Source organism: Echeneis naucrates, chromosome 12 (assembly GCF_900963305.1).
Source record: "Echeneis naucrates chromosome 12, fEcheNa1.1, whole genome shotgun sequence".
Taxonomy (NCBI): Eukaryota; Metazoa; Chordata; class Actinopteri; order Carangiformes; family Echeneidae; genus Echeneis; species Echeneis naucrates.
Genome location: NC_042522.1, coordinates 4,035,734 through 4,049,568, shown reverse-complemented (window position 1 = coordinate 4,049,568; position 13,835 = coordinate 4,035,734). Strand labels below are relative to the sequence as shown.

Genomic DNA, 13,835 nt, shown 5'->3' with positions numbered 1-13,835 from the left:
AGGCCCATAGTGTCCAATATTAAGCACACAATATGCTATGTTCTGCAACTGGAAGTCTCTCGATGAAAACATAAAAAAGGAGTTTTGAATGTGAATTTGTAAACTGGCATGGCATCATGGTAGTTTGTGTCTTTGCTTCTAGTTGCCATCAGCTTCTCCTGGTTTGTATTTTTTACCTGGAGATTAATTAGCTACCAAGACCGCCTCCTCTGCAGAACATACAGACCATGTGATTTTTAAAAATCAGCGTTTCTCTGGCATTGATTGACATAGGCCATGGTGCGACTTTACAAGTTATTTATATATATTGCACAATTTATTCATATAATAGCTTGTGTAAGAGAATTGATATTATTATTATTATTATTATTATTATTATTATTATTATTATTATTATTCAACAAACAACAACAACAAAGATTCATCTTTTGTTCACATTAGCAGCAAAAACTGCTTATCCATAAGCACAGCTGACTATCAAGCATAAACACATCCATGCCAGTGTGAACAGGATCTCTACATACTGAATCAAGTGAAGTACAATAACAAAAGGAAGGATTTTTTTTTTTTTTTATCAAAAGTCCACAGCTCCTCAGCTCTCCAAACAACAGTTTTTGCATGTCTCTGATGGAACTGCTGTGCCACGTTGGGGCTGTGCTTGACCTTCAAAATACCATGCTGCTTTTGTCAGCTGCCTTACTCCAGCATCATGTCTGCTTTTGAACTTTTGCTGTGTCTTAGCAGTAGGTGAAGAAGAGACAATGGGCTAATGTTTGCTTATTTAAGTGTTGGTGATCTTTCGTAGGTTTGGAAGCAAATGTCTTGGATGATCTTCCTCTTTCCTGCTCTTGCTTTGTTACACAAATGTTGACATCATATATGCATAAATTTGTGACACAGAATGTTGACACGTTGTGGCTGCATGTACATTTTTGCATATTTTGTATAGAAAATATAACTAATGTCTTAAACGTAGCCCTAGCTCTATGTTGAACTGACCAGCTGGCAGTTAGGCCAATCTTTATTTTCAAATGCACAGGACCTACCAAAATATGAATATTAAAGGTTACACAGTATATGGATAAATAATGGCATAATTTTTGAAATGCATTCAGTATATATTTCTATTTTATTTTATTATAAGTGGTGGAGAGGCAAGAATTAGTATGTGAGTACTTTTACAATAGTTATGTGTAGATGCATCCATTGAAAGAATGTAATGGTGAAAAGAATATTTATGCTTGTATGAGATCAGCTGTTAAATAAATTGGTTGAGCAATTAACTTATGAGTGTCTTAATTCAGATTAATTTAATATCCAACTCAACCAGAAATTACTCCTGAGCTCACGTGACATGACAAATATTTGAAACAAGAGAAAATGTGTGTGTGTGTGTGTATCAAGTCAGATCGTCATTCACATGTTTCAAGATCGTTAAAATTTAGTACACCTCCAGCCCAATTTCTAACAGATTACACTTGTAATTCAATATTTTATGTAGTATACATTGTTTATATATGGATATTCCATTTATGTATATTTGTGATTGAGATGTCAGAGAAGACAGGATGGTGTCAACATGTCTTTTCCGTACAATCAGAAACAGACTGGAACTCTAACACGGTTACCGCACGTGCTCAGTTAGACCCCCCACCCCTTTCTTTTATTTGAATTGATGGATCATATCAATAAAATGTTACACATAATCATTTGTATCCATGATAATAATTAGTTTAATACATACAATTTTTGTTTGGTCATATTTAAACGGTGTCCAAGGACTGCAACTGTCCCCAGAGTTAAAAAGCACTTCCGAAGCCAAAGCCTTGAGTTTGGTAGAAGCGGTAGTTGGAACAGATGCTCGGACTGCGGTTTGACGTCAGGCGGTCCGTCAGCTGATGTGAGACGCTGAGTCAACTCGATAATTCCGGACTCCGCTTTGCAGGGAGCTGGTTGAGACGTGTCGGCTTCAGTAAAGCTGTTGTCCCTGGCTCGGTTCCTATTGAAATTGTGCACAGCATCCGGGAGCTGGAGTCACGAGTTGTTGTCGTTTCCTCCCCGCTGAGCTCGTGCAGCGGCGTTCAGGTTCACTCGGTCCTCGGATTGATCCACAATGTTGCCGCTGGATCAGGTAAGACGGAGCCTCGAGAGTGCGGGACAGTCCCACGTCCTGCAGTTCTGGCCGGAGCTGTGTGAGGAGGAGCGGGACGGTCTCCTCCAGGAGCTGTCTCAGCTGGACCTGGAGGGACTGAGGGAGCACTGCGAAGGGGCCGCCCGGGCTGCAGCCTCCCCCTCCGTCCGTGTGGACCAGTACATGGAGCCGGTCCCCCCCGAGTCCGTCGGCAGCGTCAGGAAGAGCGAGCCGGACCGCCTCTCAGCCTGGGAGTCTGAAGGTGACTGCGGGCTTTAGAGGGACTGTGGTGACCTGGTGTTCTCAGGTCTGTGGACACCATGGAATCTGTGTTAGTGTAGTTCTCCGGTCTCTGATCCAAAGGGACTCCATGAGTCCAGCACATTTATGAATGTTTGCAGCTGGCGTTGCTCTAACTGACTGAGCTAAAGTGCAGATGAGGGTTTTACATAAGAACAACAATAATCTCACACCCTGCCACTTTTAATATGGAATCTTTTTGCTGCACGTGAATGTGTGTGTCTTCAGCCCCTCACACGGTTTCAGACCTTCTCTCCAGATATAACGCATAACTATATAAACATGTTGAAATTAGTTCAGACACACACCGCAGCCCAAATAAGCTCCAACCTGACCACTAACAATGTGTGTGTGTGTGTGTGTGTGTTTACGCTGCAGCTGCATCAGTTAAAATGGAGCCTCGAGAGTGCGTGACGTTCCTACGTACAGTTTATCATCTACCATATAGTTTGTTTGTGTTTAATGCAAATAACTAACCCTAACCCTAACACTTATACTGCAAAAAAAAAAAAAAAATCAAAGTTCATATCAAAAACACAGTAACAAGTTAAAGGTTAATTCAGGTTATAAAGTTTTATGAAAGCGTTCATTGTGCAACACTCTGTGGGATAGCGGTTGAAACACAAACACTCTCACCCCGTTCATGTGCCTGCTTCGTTTTTTTTTTTTTTTTTTTTTTCCTACAGGGCTGCTGCAGATCTCACAGAGTCGGGTTGGCGTCCTGCTCTTGGCTGGCGGTCAGGGGACTCGACTGGGTGTGCAGTATCCCAAAGGGATGTATGATGTGGGGCTGCCAAGTGGCAAAACACTGTATCAGATCCAAGCCGAGCGTATTCACAAGGTGCAGGAGTTGGCAGACCAGAAGCACGGGTCAAAGTGCACCGTGCCATGGTGAGATTATGGCTCCTCCTCCACCACTCTGATCACATGAGGTCAAAATCTTAGCATGTTTGCATTAACTCAGGATGGTGTTTAGGTTCATCACTCTTCACTGCCGCTGCTGCAGATTTGCAGTAACACTTGCCCAGATGACAACATTCATCTTGTGTATACCGGGTCACATGCTTATGTTTGTTCTGACCCAGTCTATTACCCGTATCTGCGGCCCAAGTCTGGCACGGTACGGCATGATGGTCAGATGCAACTAACATCTGGACTACTTCCATTCTAATACTAATACTAATACTAACTCCATCCAAGATCAGCTGGGATGTGAATGCACCATTGAACCAGGCTATGTTTTGGGCCAGAAGTTTCAATTTACTTGAACAGACTATTTTATGTCTCATACAGTAACTCTAATTGCTTGTTGAAGGCAATTTGTGGTGTTTGTGTTTTCATTTTGTATGATCCATATAAGGTATGTTTTAGTTGCTAAGTAACTGATTTAAACCTGCTTCACAAAGATGAATTATGAACCTTTGTCTCCATCCGGACTCTGCCTGCAGTAACTATCATACAGACAATGTCACTGTTGAGTGAAAAGAGTTTTAAATTGCTCTGTGATTCCGCAGGTTCATAATGACCAGTGAGTTCACTCTGGCTCCTACTGAGAAGTTCTTTAAGGAGAACAACTACTTCGGTCTGGAACCATCAAATATCGTCATGTTTGAACAGCGGATGATCCCGGCGGTCACCTTTGATGGGAAGGTCATCCTGCAGGGTAAAGGGAAGATAGCCATGGCCCCAGGTGAGGACAGGTCAGCTGATTGAGTGAAAACCCTTCGGTGATGAATGGTGATGTTTCAGAGTCTGTCTGCTCTCTGTCAGATGGTAATGGAGGTCTTTACCAGGCATTAGTAGACAATAAGGTGCTGGAGGACATGAAGAAGAGGGGCGTCGAGTACCTTCATGTATACTGTGTGGACAACATCCTGGTCAAGATGGCTGACCCTGTCTTCATGGGGTTCTGCCTGAGCAAAGGGGCTGACTGTGGAGCCAAGGTGGGTCATATCACACAGTAGATAAACACGCAGACAGAAATACAGGAATTGGTCAGCTTTCGCTTTCTGACAGTGAGGAGAAGACCAATATCAGCTGTGTTTGCCTTTGTCTGTGAAAACATCAGAGAAAACAGCAGCCAAAGTTTTGATGACTGAGCTCTACACGTTAGTGTATATTAACTTAACCAGTACAGCTGCTTCCCCAGAGCAGTTTTACTGTGATTTCTCAGATGAGGAAGAGATTTATCCTTCACCTGTGGCCGTTTGTCTGTTGACACTGTGAAAGCAGTGTGGTAGCATAAGTACATCCTGCTGATGGCGCTAGGTTCCCTAAATAATGATCTCACTAGTTTCCAACAAAGAGCTGCAGGGACACATGTACTGCTGGGATGCGTTGATGCCTTCAAGTGTGTTGGAGACGTTTCCTCCAGAAAAGCAGCTGAATTCACAGTTAACACATTAGTTCTTGGTGATAAGTGCAGTTTCTGAATCACACACTGTAAAAACTTCATCTCTGGGTCTGAAAAGTGAAGTCCCAACTGAAGAGTCTTAAACCTGCATTATACTAATGAGCATCAGGGGGAAAGCCAGACTACATTGTCCCATTTCCCAGTTGATTTACTAGCTCAAAAATTTTTTCCAAATGAGTTTACGGTCTCAGGCTCTAGTTTCAAGTCTTCTTCAATACAACATGAATTTCTTTAAATAATTGTGCCATTTAGAGGAAGAGCAGGGAACTAAAGCTTGCAGCAAACACATTTTTATTACCTTAAATGGAATGCAGTATTTTCAATTCAGCTTACTTTTTCAGTTTCTTTAAATCTGTCCTTTTACTTTGATAATGGGTCAGGTGGTGGCGAAGGCGTACCCTGCAGAGCCAGTGGGCGTAATTTGCAGGCTGCGAGGCATCACCCAGGTTGTGGAGTACAGCGAGATCCTACCAGAGACAGCTGAACTGCGAGGGTCTGATGGGGAGTTGATCTACAGCACCGGGAACATCTGTAACCATTTTTTCACCAGGGCTTTCCTGAATGATGTAGCAAAGTAAGAGTCTTTTATAAGCAATTAAGGTCAGTGATTGATTCGTTATCAGAGTTGATGTTCAGGTTTTCATGATCATCTGAATCACTAATCAATTGCTGACTGCTGGTTAAAAAAAAGTATGCTATTGTGACTCCGATGCAGCTGCATCCTCCCATCTGTAGTCACCACTCTGATCTTGGGCATAGAGACAGGTAGTAAACATCACAATCTTGTGGAATTAGTGGGGACGTTGATAAAGGAAGGAGAGACAGCAGCAGAACATTTAAATGTGCAGCAGCTGTTTTGAGGAAAACTGAACAACTTCACAGCACAGTTTGACCTCACCAGTAAAACTACACGACTAAAGTTGACACCTTTGGTCCCCAACCAGTGGTCCAATCCTAATGTCCACCCTCAAATTCAGACTGTCCCACTGTCCAACCAACACGGCCACAGGGACTCTTTGCAGACATTCTGAGCTATTAATTCACACATTAATGTGTGACGTTTACCATGGATACCAAGGGAAGCCCAGTAGTGTATAAAGTAATGTACAACAGCATGAATGAGAAAAAGAATCAATGAGGATGGAGGCAGCTAAACCTAACCTGATGAGAAAAAATAAGTTTACATAAAGCTAGAACATCTTGATCAATGTTATTTCAAATACTACAAAAAGTTTTAGATTGTCATGAGGGACTATCATTTAATTAGGTCTGATAATTTGTCTATTCCATGACATTCCAGAGGATAAACCAGTAATTAACCCTCTTTTGCATGTTTTTGGCTCCTGCACAGGAAGTTTAAAGGGAAACTGAAACAACATGTCGCAATCAAAAAAGTGCCTTTTGTGGATTCAGAGGGGAATCAGGTCACACCCACTAAACCCAATGGCATAAAGATGGAGAAGTTTGTTTTTGACGTCTTTCCCTTCTCAAGGTGTGATATTGTGTCTACAGCTACTGACATCCATTGTTCTACTGCACACAGAGTGTCATAACTGTTTATGGTTTGCTCTCATTGGAAGGAACTTTGTTGCATTTGAGGTTGAAAGACAGGATGAGTTTTCCCCGCTGAAAAATGCAGCTGGTGCAGCCACAGACACCCCAACTACGGCCCGGAGCTCTTTGCTGGCTCAGCACTACCGCTGGGCCACAGCTGCCGGAGGCAAGCTGTTGGACCAACATGGGAATCCACTTCCTCACACAGCCAGGTCAGAGGAAGTGTTCCTCTGCACACAAACTCATCATCTGCTCATTTAGCTTCTTATTTACATAGATACAATTTCAGGTTTTGTCTAATTCCCTAAAAAATTAACTTTAACTGCTACACTGGTTATTAGTCCTTCGTATTAATTCATTTCTACCACATTTACATTCATAGATTTGGAGCCAGTTAGTCACTCCCATCATATAGTAGTCACCTGGTCAGTAGATCCCGGGGCACAACAGATATGAAACCAGTGTGAGCATATCTTTGTAATCTAAAAATGTGTTTACCCTCTGCAGTGTATCGGCAGGTGACACTCCTCCATCTCAGTGTGAGATCTCACCCCTGGTGTCCTACTTTGGAGAGGTGAGGACAGGAAAGCTCCTACAAACCAAAATAAATTCACCTGAGTTTCAATGAGTTGTATTTTGGAGAAAGAAGTTAAACATACAGAGCAATCATATAGTTCATGTGTATTCTCTCTTACTAACTGACTGAACCAGCTCCTCACCTCCTCTCATTCAGGGTCTGGAGCAGTTGCTGAGAGGGAGGACACTGCCATCTCCGTTCATCCTGGATGAGAAACGGGCCAAAGAGCTGCAGTCTCAGTGACACATCTCTGACATCAACGGAACAGTGAAGACAATCTATGGCGGAGCTGTGTATACAATTGTTACTGATGGTCTTACCAAACATTTCATTCACCTGTTTTAACGAGCACTTTTGTAAGATCATGTTACGTAATTACTTGAAAACAAATAAGGGATCAAGTATCAGTGGGCATTGGCATAAAAATTGTTTAATTTGACTTCTCTGATTTCTGTGTGCTGAGTATATTTACCTATTTGAGTGCTATTGTGCTGATCCACCATGACCAATCCCCCCACAGCTTCCATTGAAATGTTCAGGTTTGAAACTGTGAACTTTGATTCAGCATAAACCAAAAACCCATTCAAAAATGTATAGAAAATTAATTTATCTAAATAGAAGATGCAGCATAGCATTTACTAAAATACGACAAAACCGATGAATTAGCAGCAAAGCAGAGACTGAACCGACAGAACCATACAAAACAACAATCAGTACTTTCAGTAGGAATCCGAAGATGACTGAGACAGCTGGCTCTGGAATACCATCAGCTTTTAGCCATTTCGCACCGGTGTTTTGATTTGATTGACAGCGGACTGTGAATGTGCTGAACCTGTCGACTGCTGGTCAGTCCAGAGCATGGAGACATCATCTGTCCCCAAGTTGATTAGGCGAATAAAATAACAGCTATCAGCATCTCTTCAGCTGTCCTGATTCAGAAACACAGAAATATACACATTCTCATCACCTATGAACTTGAGGTGTTGAGATCCTTGGATGCTGCTCCGGTTTTGGTTTTGCGTCAAATCGTCTTCACCGTCACTCAATTTCGTCGCGGTGCAGTTCACCGTCACAGCGGTAGGGGGCAGCGTTCCTTTCCTGAATGGTTATCGTCGTCTACAGTTAATTCTTCGTTTAGCTTCCGGCTTTTCCGGTCACAGTGAACAATGGCGACCGAGAAGCAGAGAATGTTGCTGGAGTTGGAATTGTTGGAAATAGAAGAAAGTATCCTTATCCTGCAACATCTACATCACAACAGAAGAAGAAGGAGGAGGAGAAGGAGATGGGATGTGCCCCCATTGAACCAGTTGAGGCAGAATAGTGAATTTTCGGTGCTTGTTCCACCCCTGCGGGAGCTGGACGAAGAAGTCCACTTCAGGTAACTATTGTTCTCAGGCATAGAGGAGTCTCATATTCATTTGATACTTATTTCAGATGTCTTGTTACCATTGTCTCGCCCGGAATGTTGGCTGGGATTGGCTTCAGCTCCAGAAATGTAGGACTAACGAGATGGAAATTAGCTTTCTGCTAAATCTGGTGTGCCCATCTTCACGCTTGTAAAAAATTATGGTGTAGAGATAGTCAAAATTATGAGACAAAAGATTGAAATTACGAGATAAAAACGTCATATTTATGAGGTAATTGGGACCTTTTTATCTCATAACTTTGACTTATCCTGGGGATTTTGTTTATTTTTTTGTTATTTGTGGAAGTGTGCGTTCATACATTGCATGCTTTTCCTCCTGGGCAACTTTTCAGGCTCTCAAATCTTTTCTTGTTTGGTCTTGCAGGTACTTTGGAATGTCGGCAAGTCGATTTGACGATTTGCTTCATCGCTTGCAGCTGCTGCTACCTCAGAGTACACACTATGCCTGTTGATGCTGCCCAGAGACTTGCAGTCACTTTGAGAATATTGGCGTCTGGTGACAGCCAACAGGCTGTTGAAGCAAGCTACAAGTTGTCCTCCAGCACTGTGTCTGCTGTACTGTCAGGTCTGCAAAGCTTTATGGAGGGCCCTGCAGCCTTAATTTCTACCATGCCCTTCAACTAGCCAATGGGAAGCCATTGCTGCAGACTTTTGGCGATTGTGGAACTTCCCGAACTGCATAGGAAGCGTTGACGGGAAGTACATCAACATAAAGGCAAAGCCACTCTCTGGGAGTGACTACTTCAAGCGTTGTCACCCCATTGTTATGATGGCAATGTGTGATGCAAGGTACTGCTTTTTTGTTATTTTAGATCAGTCATATTATTAAGTAACTTAAGATAATGCTCAATTTCTTTCTGATAGGTATCGCTTCACCATGTTGGACGTGGGCAGATATGGAAGGGAACGTGAAATAGGCATTTTCAAGGAGAGCAACTTTGGTTCGATGCTGCTCAACCATGAGCTCAATCTGCCCACACCAGCAAAACTCCCTGGAACAGACGTCCAGATCCCCCATGTGATTGTTGGTGGTGCTGCCTTCCCCCTACACTGCAATCTCATGCGCCCCTTCCCTGGTATAGCAGACTTAATTTCACACTTAAATTTCTTTGTAGTGCCCACTTCTGTTTGTAATTTGCATGATTGTGACACAACAATGTTCAATTTATTAATACTGTGTACTTTCCTATGCAGGGACAAATCTGAGCATGGAGAAGCAGACCTTCAATTACCATCTTTCCAGAGCCAGGCGGGTTATTGAAAACAGCTTTGGAATTATGGTGGCAAGGTGGAGGATTCTTGGGCGGCATACTGAGTTCCTGCCAGAGAAGGTCATAGATGTTGTAAAGGCATGTGTTGTCCTGCACAACTACCTGGCCTATACAGACGAACTGAACACACCAAAGACCAGATACATACCACTAAGCTTTGTGGACTCAGATTCAGGTGAACCAGTGGAGCGTCAGACTCAAATCTGGTGGGAGCGATAGATCCCCCACAGATGTCAAGGAGCCGTCCCAGCAGAGCTGCCCAGGCTGTTTGCAATGAATTGACTGCCTTCTTTCAGTCACCGCAGGGAATCATGCCATGGCAGAGGGACATAGTATGCTGTGGCACTATATGAAAGTACATCGAGTCATGATATTGAAATTGCTCATAAATAAACAAGCCCAAATGTGTGCTGTGGTAAATGTTTGTTTTCATAGCAAACACTTTCTCCCATGAAATATTCAAAATTGTGTATAATTATTTCCCAGAGGTCAATGCAACATTTGAGTGGAGCAAAAGAAGCAATCATCCCAGTATTGTTTTTGTAATTCCACAAATAACAGCTAGGTGATAACGAGAGAATTCACATTCACTTCAGGATTTTGTGACAATGATCTCACACTCTGGCTCTCAGAATGGTGCTTTTTTTTTATATATATATAAATACAAAAAATACAAATTCATGAAATTCTCAGAGTCAGAATTAGACTCAGAGTGGACTTTACTGCAATAAACAAACTTGTAAAGTACTGCAATAAACGTAGACAAAGGTGCGCTGATGCAAAACTAGAAAGGCGCATTAACCTCACACGTTAACAAGAGATAAGGGCTACTATTTACACTGCACAAAAAAAAAAAAAAAAAAAAAAAAAAAAATTCACTCAAAGAAAAGAGCACTTTAATCTGAAAGTTCACTCCTGCTTCAAGTTGCCATGCAGTAGCTGAAGAACTTTTAGCATGACATCGGGCCGCTTCTCATTAGGCACCCTCCTGAGAAAATCAGCCGCAGTCTCACCAAACCTGGAGCACTCATCTCTAGTGTCCTGTGCCAACCTCTGGTGCAGTTCCAACCGCTTGTCCTGCAACTCAGCCAGCTGGTTCATGTACAGCTCGTCCTGGTCGCTGCGCTTCCTTTTCTGTCCAATCCATGACACAGGGGACATCGGAGTGTTATCCGAGGAGGGTGACGATGGCTCCATGCTGGATGCTGGAGATGTTGGGTAAGGGGGGGTTCCTTCCTGTGATTGTGAAAAAGCCGGCATTTTAGTAAAATGCAACACACATAAAACGCGGATGGAGCATTTTACTACACAATGAGTACTTTTAAAGTAAGGTAATGCTGATAATATTTATGTACTCCAACTTAAATACGTTTGTGAATGCGGGATTTTCACTTGTAGAGGAGTACACACTGAGGTAATAGTATCTTTGATGTAATAAAGGATGTGGAATCTTTGTCCATCACTGTTTAGAATGTGTGGTTTTTTTAAAGATGCATGGATTAACCGAGCTATGAAGACGGCAGGGGGTCTTTGGAAAACAAAAGGTTGGGGGGGGGGGGTTGGGGTTAGGATGGGTGGTGTATCATGCTCTAGCATTGTTAGCTTAGCTCGCCCAAACCAAGAGGCTTCCAGTAAAGAGGGAACTTATATTTACCTGTGCATCATAAATTGACTCCATCTCTCGATGCTTCACGTGTGGAGCCAACCAGGACAGACGGTTGTAGAAAGCGGGGACTTTTCCTCCACCCGGTTCCCCTCTTCTTATGGCTAACTTTTTCCTCAGGCGGACGTATTTGTCCCTGAGGTTTTTCCATCTCTTCAAGCAGTCCACCAAGTCTAGGCCAATTTTCCGTGATATCTCCCTCCACGAATTTTGTGTCATCTGGCAGTCTTTGTAGTGAGGTGATGAGGAGTTGTAAAGGTGTTCATATTTTCTGACTTCCTCAATGAGTCGCTTCTCGACTTGGTACATGCTCCGTCCGTGTGCAGCAACAAGATGCGTAAAAACGGTGGGGAGGGCACAATCTGGAAATACGTAAGCGGAAATGCGTTGCTACCAAGCAAAGCAATCACAGCCTTCTCGGTCTGCGTCGCCATCCTTTGGGAGGTGTACGTCAGGCTACGCCGGGGGCTACGGCGAGCATAGACGTAGATGGATGTGGCAAGGCTGCACTGTAAACTAATACAAGTAATTGGACTTAATTTCATATAGCGCCTTTCTACAAAGAAAGTTACGTTGATGCCCCTCATTTATTCATTCACACATGCACTACTTTACTTGACAAACAGTTAGGGACCAAAAACAATGTATTTAATCTTTTCAGATGACTAAAACAAGAACTGGCTTAAAAAATAAGCAAACACATCTTCTCACTTTTATTTATTTATTTATTTAACAAAATAACAAATTTTAGCCACTTTTCTGGCAGCAAGATAACTAATTTTGCCATTTTTCAGACAAATAATTACAACATGTTATATGCACTGTCCCGTTTTGAATAAATACATTGAATTGAAATCACACTGTTTCGTGTCTGTGCATATGAATATGTGAGTATGTCTGAAACGAGTAAGAGAGTAGGAGGTGGTGGTGCTGACAAGAGATTTGAACACTACGAGGATCATGATGCTCACAACTGTTTGAGGCATATCTAGTGTTTGGTACTCACAACATTGCGTACAGGCAGGGGTTCATTATAGACAAGCTGGGAAAACAGTCCACTGAGACACTCTCTTGAGCTTTCTTAGCTGTCTCAGTTCTCCTGATAGCAACAGGCTGAAGTGAAGGACAAAATATTTTCATTTTATCACAGTGTATTCCAAAATACATAACTGATTCCTTCACACTCAGAAAGAGTGAAAAAAAGAACAGCATAGTATGGCATTCATTTATTTAAGCCTTACTGCCTATAGGGATATACATACCCTGGAGGTGAGCTGCCAAACTGAAGACAGAAAGGACCATTCCATTTCTCATCCTAAATGTCTGCCCTGTTCAGTCGAAGTCCTCCCGCTTGGAATGTTCTCTGCAGGGCATCGAGGAAGAGCCTGCATTGAAGCCATCCCTCCGGAGAGCTACTTCCCACTGTTTCCTCCTGTTGCTATCTTTGGGAAACCTATGTAGTATGACAGAAGTTAGCCAAGCAATCAACAACAATCTTACTAAAATGTTAATAATAAAATAAGAATGAAGACGTCATTGTTTGAAAACGGGTTTGACCGTGTTAATTCACTGTTTTTGTTCTGAATAAGGGGTAACACACAAGATTGTTCTTCCTCCTGTTCCTTTCCTACTATGCATGTGTAAACTGAGTTGTTAAATTATTTTTTTAAATATATACTACTATGAGCAGAATAAATCAAAATAAATGAATGAATGAATTAATGCACGAGAATACATAATGTTTTCCACATCAGAAAATTGTGCTCTCAAAGCTATGTTAGAATGGCCAAATAATGCTATGGGCCAAATACTATCAAAGGTAATTGTTAAGTCTTAATTTTTTTTTTTTTTTTACTTTATTGCAAACAATGAATGCAAAAACCAGTCAGGCATATAGATAAGAAAGTACATGCATCTAAGGTTAAGTAAATACAAATTATATATATATTGTCAGATAATTTTTGAATATTGAATAGAGAGAGGTCTTTAGCAGGTTTGAATTTTAGAGAGTTTTAGGGAATTTCAGGCTTAATTTAAGAAGCATTTAAAGATGGGTGGGGTCTTTAAATATTTGGCTTTGTGGATAAAAGATTTGGCTAAAATTAGTAAAACATTTATCATTAAGTCTAATTGTTTGTCTTTCAATAGCCATCCATCCATCTTCTACTGTTTTTCCGTTTGTGGGTCATGGGGTGCTGGAGCCAATCCCAGCCAACGTTCCGTGCAACGGGTGGGGTACACCTTGGACAGGCCGCCAGTCCATCACACAAACACAAACCGTTCAGACGACGCCACCAGTTAACCCAAACATAATGTCTTTGGACGGTGGGGGGAAACCCACGCAGACACGTGGAGAACATGCAAACTCCACACAGAAAGGCCCCAGGCCGGGAACCGAACCCGAAGCCTTCTTGCTCGGGGGAAACAGCGCTAACCGTTATGTCTTTCTGTCGCCAATGTGTAAACTAGATTGTTCGTATTTCACCCAAAGTCTCTCTCT

The 13,835-nt window shown here is 42.2% G+C and overlaps 2 protein-coding genes across 2 annotated transcripts; one reads left to right on the top strand and one right to left on the bottom strand.

Annotated features, from left to right (window-relative positions):
• The first annotated feature begins 1,915 nt into the window (after positions 1-1,915).
• On the top strand, positions 1,916-7,423 carry uap1l1 (UDP-N-acetylglucosamine pyrophosphorylase 1 like 1). Its single transcript, XM_029515495.1, has 9 exons — positions 1,916-2,393; positions 3,118-3,322; positions 3,946-4,121; positions 4,202-4,374; positions 5,225-5,418; positions 6,196-6,336; positions 6,425-6,610; positions 6,906-6,972; positions 7,132-7,423. Exons 1-9 carry the CDS (start codon positions 2,114-2,116, stop codon positions 7,216-7,218), a joined length of 1,509 nt encoding a protein of 502 aa, XP_029371355.1. The 5' UTR covers positions 1,916-2,113; the 3' UTR covers positions 7,219-7,423.
• A 2,736-nt stretch (positions 7,424-10,159) lies between these two features.
• Positions 10,160-11,650, bottom strand: LOC115052351 (uncharacterized). Its single transcript, XM_029516422.1, has 2 exons — positions 11,327-11,650; positions 10,160-10,908 (listed from the first exon to the last, which is right to left on the bottom strand). Exons 1-2 carry the CDS (start codon positions 11,642-11,644, stop codon positions 10,582-10,584), a joined length of 645 nt encoding a protein of 214 aa, XP_029372282.1. The 5' UTR covers positions 11,645-11,650; the 3' UTR covers positions 10,160-10,581.
• Between the last annotated feature and the right edge of the window lie 2,185 nt (positions 11,651-13,835).